Raw genomic sequence first — 11,703 nt, 5'->3', positions numbered from 1 at the left:
TGTCTCTTTGTTATTAACGATGGGGGAGCAGGTGTTATTACTGATGCGGAGCCGGTGTGAATTATGACGGGGAACAGGTGTGCATAACGATGGGGAGAGGTGTGCATAATGATGGGAGCAGTGTGCATAACGATGGGGATTGGTTTGCATAATGATGGGGAGCAGTTGCTAATAACGAAATACAATGTTCCCTCTCTTTAGGAGAGAGACCTCTCTATGTGAGCAACATGGAGTTAGAAAACAACTATTTAGCTCTCTCCTCCTCCTCCCTCTCTTCTCCTTGTCCTCCCCCCTCCCCCTGTTCTCCCCCCTCCTTCCCCCTCTACCTCCTCCCCTTCCCCTCCTTCATCCTTCCTTCCCTCCTTCTCCTCCCTCCACCCTCCTCCTCCCTCCCTCCTCTCCTTCCTCCTCATCTCCTCCCTCCATCCTCCTTTCTCCCTCCTTCCTCCTCCATCCCTCCCCCCTCACCCGTCCTCCTCCCTCCTCCCTCCCTCCCCCTCCTCCCCTCTCCCCTCCCATGCCCCCTCCTTCCCTCCTCCCTCCTTCTCCCTCCCTCCTCCTCCCCACCCTCACCCCCTCCCTCCTCCTCCCCTCCTCCCTCCTCTTCCCTCCCTCCTCCCCTCTCCTCTCCCACTCCTCCCTCCTCCCCCTCCTCCCCCCCTCTCTCTCCAGGGTGTTCACAGTGACAGCAGTGGCCCAGCTGTGTGTGTTGGGTACTATGTGGATATTTGGAGTGTTCCAGTTCCAAGAGGAGGGGACAGTGGTCATGACATATCTCTTCACTATCCTCAACTCTCTACAGGGAGCACTGCTGTTCATCATGCACTGCCTACTGAACAAAACGGTATGATGTGGTATGTATGGGGTGTGTGTGTGTTGTGTGTGTGGTGTGTGTGTGGGTGTGTTGTGTGTGGTGTGTGTGTGTGTGTGTGTGTGTGTGTGTTGAACACTGTGCTCTGCTGCCACCATCAGGTTAGAGAGGAGTATTGCAAGCTGCTGTCCTGTATCTGCACACCACAGAAGAAGGAGATACTCAGAGGTCAGCACTACCAACCCTTCCTCCAGCCAATCCCAGGTACACACCACACACACACACACACAACACACACACACACACACACACACACACACACACACACACACACAACACACACATACACAACATACACACACAACACACACACACACACACACACACACACACACACACACACACACACACACACACACACACACACACACACACACACACACACACACACACACACACACACACACACACACACACACACACACACATACGTACAATCATACAACCACTTTCATTAAGTTAACCTCTGTCCTTTGACCGTTGTCTGTCCTAGGGGTCAAGGAGCGCAGAGAACACGGGGGAGTCGCAGATATGACGTCACCAAACCCCCATAATGCACCTCTTTACTCCCCCTCCCATGACAAATGTTCCCACTAGACGGCCAAACTGTAAAGTCAAAGTGGTCGATATCCTAAACATTTATGAAAACAAAGCTTTGCGTTTAGCAGTGTGGTTAAGATACATTGTAGAAATGGGCAGGGTTCTGATTTAGTGTCTTGGCCAGATAGTGACAACCCAGAAACACTCAGCCCGAGGATAGTACTGTTTCAGCCAGGTTAGTAGAACATGTGTCCACCTAGCCCGCCTGATAGTAAAAATGTTAGTCCACTAGCCAGGTTGGCCAGTGCCCAAAATCCTTCAGTTACATCCCTGATTAGCCACTTCATATCAAACTTTATGTTAATCAATGTCTTATCAATCAGAAGTTATATTATCTTTATGTCATCCAATCAAAGTTATATGATATTTATGTCATCCAATAGGAATCTATATGATATTTATGTAATCCAATCAGAAGTTATATTATCTTTATGTCATCCAATCAAAGTTATATGATATTTATGTCATCCAATAGAAATTAATTTCCTCTTTATGTACTTATCACAACCACAAAAGAAAGGTACTATTTTACATAGATTTATAGTAGTATTTATTACCAAGAGCACAAGATAAAGTGACTTTTCTACGCAAATAAATCCAGAGGGATTTAGAAAAACATTATGTGAAGATATGTGTTAGTTGTGACCTAATGGACTGTTATACTGTAAAGTTGTTTTGTTCTTTAACACTTTATTAATAACTTTTAAGAATAAGCCTTTATAAATGAATATACATGTTTATAAATTATTATAAATGTTGTACATTTTTACGGAATGGAAGGCTGGTAATATTTACACATTCTTATAAATGTTTACAAATTTAATTGTAAATAGTTTATAAATCGTTAAAAGGTTTATTCATGATAGTTATTTTAAAGTGTTACCATGGTCACCTCTATGTATATAATGAGATAATATAAGATTTGTTGTGAACACTTGCAGTGCTTCTGTCCAAAAACAGCATTTATCAACAGGTGTTTTAGAAATACCAGTGGGAAGATTTCCAGAATCAGGAGGGAAGAAACATGAAATCCAGATTCTCCAACATGGATTGTCACTCATGGCTTCATCTTAAAACCATTGGTTTGTTTATCACTGGCCAACAAAATATAGTGTAGCGAACCTGACCTGGACTTAAACCTGGGTCCAGCAACTGTTAACCTAACAAATTAGCCGTTACGCCAAGAGATCCGAACAGCTTGACGAGGTTGCTAGGTGTTGGGTTAAAGTTGTTTCAATAGTTGTATAGGTTTAGGAATAAGTAGTAACAATATCTGAACAACAATACCTGAACAAATATATACTGTACAGTTCATTGTAGAGGTCGTTAGGCACAGATCGAGGATCAGAATACAGTAAATTACTGTACAGTTCAGTAGGCACAGATCTAGGATCAGCTTACCCAAAACAAAACCTAACTTAATGGGGTCATCCAGGATTGGTACATCCAGTTTTGTTACTTTTAACTTAGTGATTTATAGCTCTTGGTTCTTGTAGAATATTACTTAAAACTGCCTTGTGACCAGGTCAACTGTCGTACCACAACAGAACCCCAACTATAAGCTTGTTTTACTCCATTGTTTGTACACGATGTAAAGGTTCAAAACATGGTTAAAACTATCATGTTGATCTCATGGATGGTCAGTCCTTGCACCCAGAGATCCATCTGTGATTTTGAGAGTGGTTAAATTTCTCCAGTCCCATCCCTCAGCTGTTAACCACAACAAGTGGTGGGACGACCGGTTTGTTGCTTTTTGAGTCCCAGACTGCCCCTTTAAGGTTCCACCCTAGAACCTGGTCTCAGAATAACCATGGAGATAAAGTAGAGTCTTAAAACAATCTTACCAAAGTCTACATTCAATGTTGTATGTTTTTTATTCTATTCTGTTGCACTTTTACTTCGTGTGTAAGTACGGACAACAGTTGTGCATGATAACGAGGGCCGAGGACGGTGTGGCATATTGATGGGGAGCAGCGTGATGCAGCAACGATAGGGATTCAGGTTTTGCTATGATATGGGGGTAGGGCCTATGCCGTCTGATATCTGGATGTATGTGACCGATGCTGCTTTAATAATTTTTGTAAAATGTGTCAGAAAAGAATGGTTTTAGAACAAGAAATATTAATATATATGTGTTTTTCTCCTCCCTCAAGGACTGAAAGGTCGAGAGCGCTTGTATGTGCTCCCTGAATATCAGAGGAGGTGACAACTTCCTGAATGTGCCGATGAGGACCACTGTGGAAGTACAATATGTATTGGAGTTTGATGGAAATTTACAACCCAACGATTCATATTTATTGAGTCTTGGCGGGGTCTGTTCTTGTGCTCTTGTGAAGCTCGCCGTGTCTTGTATTCTCCGACTCTATATATCTAATATTCTGAGTTTGTGGTTGATGTGCTCCGTGACTCCGCACGTGTATTGCTATCAGTCCCTCCCCCGATTAATCAATATTTGAGTCTTGTGGTCTGTTGTCTTCTGTGAACCTGCATGGGTTTGTTTGAATATTTGAGAACGGTGTGTGCGTGTGGTCTTTAAAAAATGCATATTATGTTATGGGGTTTGTGTCATATGTACATACTAGAATATGCAGTCGTGTATGTGCCAGGATATTAGTATGGTGGAACTTGTCTAACATCAGTTTCTGTGTTGAGGCTTCAAGGCTCATCTCAAGAGATAAAGAGTTTCTGACTTTGCGTAAGAAAAGGAACATGATGGATGACATGAAGGTAGGTGAGAGTCCTGTCAGTGATGATTTACGTGTAGCTGACCACAGCTGAAAGTATCTAGCAGAGCGGGGAAGACCGCCTCCATTCGCAGACAAGAGGTGAGCGCTACTAGACTGACAGAACTCTGAACAGTGTACCGGAAAATGGGCACGGTAGATGTACCAGCCGTGAGCGATGTGAGATCACAAACACAGGGGTACACGAATGGTTGTGAGTGTGACTTTTCGAATGTGCGTGAGCCTGTTCACGTTTCATATAGTCTGTGTTCTCTTCCAAGGTCGCTTGCCTGTCGTCTCTCTCTCATCGTCACAGTGGCAGGTATCGGAGCAGGAGAGGATCCGCAGGACCAGGCTGTCGAGAATCCCCATGATAGCACACTATATAAAGTGGCTATAATACCATCCTCACTCGCGTCACCATATCAGCTGCCTCTCGCTCTCGAGCCCCTCTACTTGAGCATATAATCTCCACACTTGTTCTTCTTGATGGTGTGTCCTCTTTTTGCTTCTTCTTGTCACATCAACCAGAACACGGAGTGTAACACTGTGACCACTCAGGACAGGAGATCGCATCAACATTGCACACACGGACAAGCCTCCACCCCCCTACGACAGCTTACCCCAGGCCCCCTGGCAAGTTAATCTCTCTTTAAGAAAGTTTAACCAACCAACCTCTGCTGCGTAGTTTATACTAATGTTATTTACACATTGTTACAATGCCATTATATACCGTTTCTAGCTGCGTCTTTCCTTCTTTTCAATTCTGGTATTATATTAATAACGTACATATTGCCATTAACCTCTCTGTCTGTTCTTTAGTTGTCAGACGAGTCATACTAGGACCCCAAGCGGCCGCCTTCCTGAAACCTTCCAGTCACACCCTCTTCATGATGGAAGTTCCACACCCCGAGCAACAGGAGGGAGCGAGGGCTCCCCTGGTTCAGAAAGTTCCAGCACGGCGTTCGTGGCAGGGACTTGATTGAGACTCCCGGGGCAGACGGGGCTCACACTACTGCAGACCTGCTCCTGGAGGAGGCCTGCTGCGTTCCTGAGGAGTGCCTTTCTGTGAGTATACGCGAGTCACCCTCCATGCTCATCGCAGCTGCTGTCAGAACTATGGCCCCACTGCCCTGAACGCGTTCGTCTCCTCCTGTACCAGGCCTCCGGGGGAAACCCTCCGTAGCTCTTACCTTCGACACATCATCGTGGTGCCTCCATCGCCCATCTCTCCTCAGCCTGCAGCGACTCTGACCACGGGACACCACCGCTCAGCTGGCAGAGACACAGGTGAGACTTAATGGACAGACTGAGCTCAGGACAAAAGATGTGCAGCCACGATGACACAATGCCATGGAGAGGACATGAAACTTCGAGGCAGAGAAGAAAGAGATTTGAACACTCACTCTCACTCTCTCTGCCCAAATGCTTCACACTAGACTATAACTTGAACTGGCGCTTTACACACCATGTCTGAATATACTTTAATGGAATGTCTTACTTGTAGGGTTAACTGGTCACACGTAGTGACGTGACCGTTGCCTAATTAAAGGCATTGTGCAGCATCAGTTGTGTCTCAACGACTCCTTTGCATGACTTGTCCTGAGATTTAATCCCTAGCCCATCTCCCATTACCCCTACAGACGATCCCCCCCACGAGCACACTACTCCAAAGGAAGTGAAATCTTACGTGTTCCTCAATTGACATAATCATCTGGCAGCCCAACCCTCCTCGATGTCTTACAGGCACAGGCACACAACGCATAAAAAACAATGAAAAACAATAGGCGACTTTCACAGCATAGTAGTAATCATAGGGTAGTCAATAACAGTATGTAAACGTAAGATGAGAATAAGATAAGGGATGGCAGAGAAGATAATATAAGGTAAGAGAGAGAAGAGAGCGCACCACTGTCTGAGTGATGACCTGGAGACTTCATCGCTGCCGTGGATTTTCTTACGCGGTCACCAGAATATGGTACGAGGAAGACACATCTACACAGCCCTTTAACCCCTGATTGGCCTGATTCATGTGTCTCCCACTGTCAAACTAATTGTGGAACTTCACTCGCTGACACTAATCTACAGCCATGAGTGACTACCTCTTACCGTCTGTACCTACGCGAAATTGATCTACTCGCCTAAACTGGCTCTCATAGCCCCTGACTGACTATCGTTCTGAAGACTCATCACCTCCCACTCACCTCCCCCCCTCCCTCTACCCCCCTCCTTCCCACAGGGTGTTCACAGTGACAGCAGTGGCCTCACTGTGTGTGTTTGGGTACTTATACCAATGCTGTCGCCCTGTAGTTCTAAGTGTATGCATGCAGGCCGTCAATAGTGTTTTGTCGCAATGTTTGATTCTATACAAGTGACGCTATAGGAGGAGGACAGAGGAAGAGCACGCGTTTGGAGCCCATTTATCCCTGCACAAGTTCACCACATGACATAACAGTACATTACCAACACAGAAATTAATTCAGTTTGTAAAAAGATATACACAATATCTCTTCGTCACCTGATCCACCTCGTCCTAAAATCCACTATCACGAAAGGTATGACAAACTGCTGTTCACTAGCTGTACAGGCTGTAGAGAATGGAGCACAGACTCAACATGCCTACTGTATGAAGTCAAAATACGTTGCTAATAGAGCACTGTGGCTCTAATGGATGAGATATTAACAATAAGCAGAGGTGTGCTGTGATGTTGTGGAGTGCCATGTGTGTGTGTGTGTGTTGTGTGGTGGTGTGATGCGCATGATGGTGTGATCGTGGCGTTGGGTGTTGTTGTGTGTGTGTTGTGTGTGTTGGGGGGTGACGGGAGGGGGGGTGTGACGTGAATACTATGCTGCCATCCTTTAGTCCCACTAGGGTTAATTAGGTATGAAAGGAGTATTTTTTGAAGCAAAGAAGCTTGGCTGCTCACCGCCCTGTATCCATGAGGGCAAACCATGATCCTAAAGCGCGTAATGAAGAGATTTATATTCGCCTACAGAGTGTCTTACGTCACATCTACCGCTCTCTACCCTTCTCCAGCCAATACCCAGGTAACACAACACCCACTACTGCTAACAGACACCACAACAACCTAATCATCACACAACACACACAACACAACCACTACACGACACACCAGAGCACACAACTCAACCACGAAACGAACAACACACCTACACACATCAAGAGGCACACACACACACCACCACATACATCACACATACACACACAACACACACAACACACACACACACACACATGTATATTACCTACACACACACACACACACACACAAACACTACAGACCGGAATCCAAAAAGCAATGTCACCATCCAAATGCACTACCGTAGTATGAGGACAACCACAACAGAACACAACCACACACACACCACCCACACACACACACAGCGAACACACATTAAGACCACCAAAAACTTGTGTCTGTTTGAAGGTCCACAAAGGCTTAGCACATAACCATATTCGTAACAAATATAATGAATACACAAAGAAGCCTACGTTGTGATTAAGCTAAACCAACCTTAGGCGTATACTTCTATAAACCCGGTTGAGGCGAGTCCTATATGGAGGTAAGGAGCCGAAGAGAACACCGGGGAGCTAACTGTGCCAGATATGACATGTCACCCAAACCCCCATAATGCAACCTCTTTACTCCCCGGCCATGCAGAACAAAAGATGATTTTCCCTCACATACAGCTGGCCCCATTCCAGCGTTATTTTAATGTCAAGTTGGGCGTTTGGTATCTTCCCATGACCAACATTATTAAATTTGAACACTAAAAATATAAGTTCTTTAATGCGTTTTCAGGCTAGTTTGTGTGTTTATCGGGATTACCATTGTCAAATGAATATAACAGGAGCACATAAGCGGTTTTCTCGATTTTTAGCCGTCTTGGCCAGAATCTGTGACACACCAGAAACCTGACAGGCATAACATGACGAAGGGCAATAAAGTAAACTAACTGGAAAAAATACTCATTACGATAAGTATTGTTCAGATCCTTAATGCCAGGTTGTATGACAAGACATTGTTCACCCTTTGCGGTAGCCCACCTATAGTAGAGAAATGTTAAGTCACTAGGCAGGGTTGGCCACATGCGTTGAAGCACTTTGCAGCGTTAACACGCCCTCCAAGAGATCATTCTCCTCTTGTGCGTCTTCCCGTGAACGTTACGCTGACACCGCACTTCATATCAAACTTTATGTTAATCAATGTCCTTAATCCCATTCAGAAGTTTAAGTCATTTTGTGGCTATCATTATTGTTCATCCAAACCTCAAAGTTATAAAATGATATTTATTCAAATCCAAGATCTAATATGATATTTATGTACCAATCTAAGAGAAGTTATTTTATCTTTTATGTCATCTCAATGCCCCAAGTTATGATATTTTATGTCATCTCAATAGATTAATTTCCTCTTTATGTGGTAACTGTATCTCGTACTTTAGGGGTTTCTCCCATTCTAGACCTACCATGCTGACAAGAGAATGGTACCTCTACTCAATAGTTACGCATTAGATCTTTGAGGTCAGGTAAGATAGTCTTATGGAATAACCCAAAGAGTGCAGGACAGAGGAGGGTAAAGGGGACTTTCTTCTAAATAGTTTCTGGCCAAAATTAAGAACTCCAGAGCTGGTTTTAACAGAAAAACCTGTATGTGAAGATATGGCTCCTTGTTGTAGACTTTTATTTTATGGATGTACTGTTAAGTGATATTCCTCAAAGCAGTGGGTAAAAGTTGTTTTGTTCTTTAGATAGGCAAAACACTTCTCATATAATGAAAACGTTTTTTACAGAAATATCATGTAGCCCTGGAGTATAGAAGGGAATATGAGAGAACTCATCGTTTAAAGATAAAAAGGTATCAATTATAACAACCATTCTATCGTTGACAGCTAACACTCTTATTTTACGCAATCGGGGCCTGTACGGTAGGAGTGGCAAAAGTGGAAAAGGGAAAGCCACTCCTTCACTCTCTTTATTTTAGTGTCATACTTTATTTATCTAGGTCAGTTCAGTTATTGTATCAAATTCTTAATTTACTTACTTAATGAACGGAACTTATTACAAAATTTTATCCAAAAAAAAGACTCAGAGAATGCCTTATTAAACTTGTGGGAGAGAGTGTGACTGGGATAATTAGAAATATTTAAAAAACAAATATTATAGTAATAGTTATCTTTTAAAAATAGTTATTACACCTCGAAAAAGCACACATCACGACATGAGACATCACACACATTCTATCGATATTAAAGAACGACCTAATAGAGGAAAACATCCATAGCGAGAATCATAGGCAGAGCAAGCACAGGAATTATCGTATGGGAAAACACTAGCATAGCCAACGTGCTATGTCAAACAAGCTCGTCCAAATGGTAGACAACAACACAAAAATGGCAGCAGCACGACATATCATGAGCTTAAAACAAGGTGTTTTTAGAAAATACGTGGGAAACAAGATTTTATCGCCGATTGAATCAGGAGGGGGGGAAGAAACATGAGATCCAGATTCCTCCACATTTCGGACGTCACTAAACAACTGTAAAAGGGCAAAGAGGCTATTCATCTTAGAAATAGACATTCGAGATTTGATATATCCACTGGCCAACCAAAATATTACAACTAGCAAAAAGCAGCAGACTCCTGACGCTGGAACTTTAAACCTGGGTCCAGCAACTGTTAACCAAAACTAACAAATTAAGCTTGGGTGCCGTCTACGCCAAGAGTAGACGATGCCGAACAGTGCTGAAGTGTGAGCGCATTGCCTGAGGTTGAGTTGTTGTGAGGATTTGAAAAGTATTGTTTTCAATAGTTGTATGAAAGGGTTTATCGATCTGAGATAAATAAGTAGTAAAACTGGGATCCCCCAATAGTCGTGAATCTGAAGATGTCATATACCTGGTTGCAGAAGGGACTCAGATTTAACAATGATTGCATAGCCCTGTACAGTTGCCAGAGGTCGTGATACATGTCGCGAAGGATACGGGAGCCGCCCCAACACAGACTAAGGGAGATGGATCAGAATTAGTGTGCCTCATGTGGAGTAAATATTTACTTACAAGCGTAACATAGATTGTGGATTCAGTTAGGGGCAGCAAACAGGATTCTAGGATCAGCTTATACTCCCCAAAGAACCAACCTAACTAAATGGGTGTCGGTCATCACAGGATTGGTGTACATGGGAGTCAGTTTGTGCTTACTTTTAACTTAAGTGATTTATAGCGCTCTAATGAGGTTCGCTGGTTCTGGTATAGAGAAATATCCCTACCTGGAGAATAGCAAGGGAGTTGAAGGCCTAAAAAAGAGGGTTTTGCATATTGTGACAACTAGTCCAACTGTCATCCCAACAGAACCCCAACTATAAGCTTGTTTTACTCCATTGTTTGTACACGATGTAAAGGTTTAAACATGGTTAAAACTATCATGTTGATCTCATGGATGGCAGTCCTTGCACCCAGAGATCCATCTGTGATTTTGAGAGTGGTTAAATTTCTCCAGTCCATCCCTCAGCTGTTAACCACAACAAGTGGTGGGACGACCGGTTTTGCTTTTTGAGTCCCAGACTGCCCCTTTAAGGTCCCACCCTAGACTGGTCTCAGAATAACCATGGAGATAAAGTAGAGTCTTAAAACAATCTTAACCAAGTCTACATTCAATGTTGTATGCTTTTTATTCTATTCTGTTGCACTTTTACTTCGACAAGTTGTGTATTTTATACTTTTAGAGAACGTACCATTTCATGTCCTTTATCAACACCGTTCTGAATGTAACACTTTAGTGTTGTACTTGACTGTGTACTCCTGTAGTGTGTGGGTTTGGTGTGTGTGTGTGTGTGTGGTGTGTGTGTGTGTGTGTGTGTGTGTGTGTGTGTGTGTGTGGTGTGGTGTGGTGGAGAGAGAGCGAGAGAGAGTGGGTATGTTTCAGTAGCTTTAGCCACAATAAAGCGTTGCTACAAAATACCTACTGTAGATGTCTTCTTACCACACACACACACACACACACACACACACACACACACACACACACACACACACACACACACACACACACACACACACACACACACACACACACACACACACACACACACCACACACAAGCACAACACAATAAGCCTCTGGGACTAGAATATAGAGACAACAAAAAAAAACACTTAAATATATACAAACAAAACAATAATAGCGGCATTAGTGTGTTTGTGTTTGTTTTTGTGTTTGCATGTGTGTGTGTGTTGTTTGTGTGTGTGTTGTGTTTGTGTTGTGTTTTTGTGTTTGCATGTGTGGTGTGTGTGGTGTGTGTGTGTGTGTGTGTGTGTGTGTGTGTGTGTGTGTGTGTGTGTGTGTGTGTGTGCGTGTGTGTGTTGTGTGTGTCGTCAGCGTGTGTTGTGTGTATGTGTCTGTGTGTTGTGTGTGTGTTTGTGTTTGCATGTGTGTGTGTGGTGGGTTTTTGGGGTTTTTTTTTTTTTTTTTTTGTCAAAAAAACTTTTG

The 11,703-nt window shown here is 43.5% G+C and overlaps 1 protein-coding gene across 1 annotated transcript in view; it reads left to right on the top strand.

The window, feature by feature from the left end:
* LOC112078464 (adhesion G protein-coupled receptor E5) overlaps positions 1-3,324 on the top strand; it is a 6,282-nt gene extending 2,958 nt beyond the window's left edge. The window contains exons 3-5 of the mRNA XM_070442060.1: positions 673-844; positions 973-1,075; positions 1,365-3,324. Of these exons, the coding sequence (XP_070298161.1) occupies positions 673-844; positions 973-1,075; positions 1,365-1,468 (379 nt within the window). The 3' untranslated portion in view covers positions 1,469-3,324. The remainder of the gene's footprint in view (positions 1-672; positions 845-972; positions 1,076-1,364) is intronic.
* The last annotated feature ends 8,379 nt before the right edge of the window (positions 3,325-11,703 follow it).

This window comes from Salvelinus sp. IW2-2015, unplaced genomic scaffold, assembly GCF_002910315.2.
Source record: "Salvelinus sp. IW2-2015 unplaced genomic scaffold, ASM291031v2 Un_scaffold5718, whole genome shotgun sequence".
Lineage (NCBI taxonomy): Eukaryota > Metazoa > Chordata > Actinopteri > Salmoniformes > Salmonidae > Salvelinus > Salvelinus sp. IW2-2015.
Note: the sequence above shows the minus strand (reverse complement) of the source record. Positions and strands in the feature narration are given on the sequence as shown.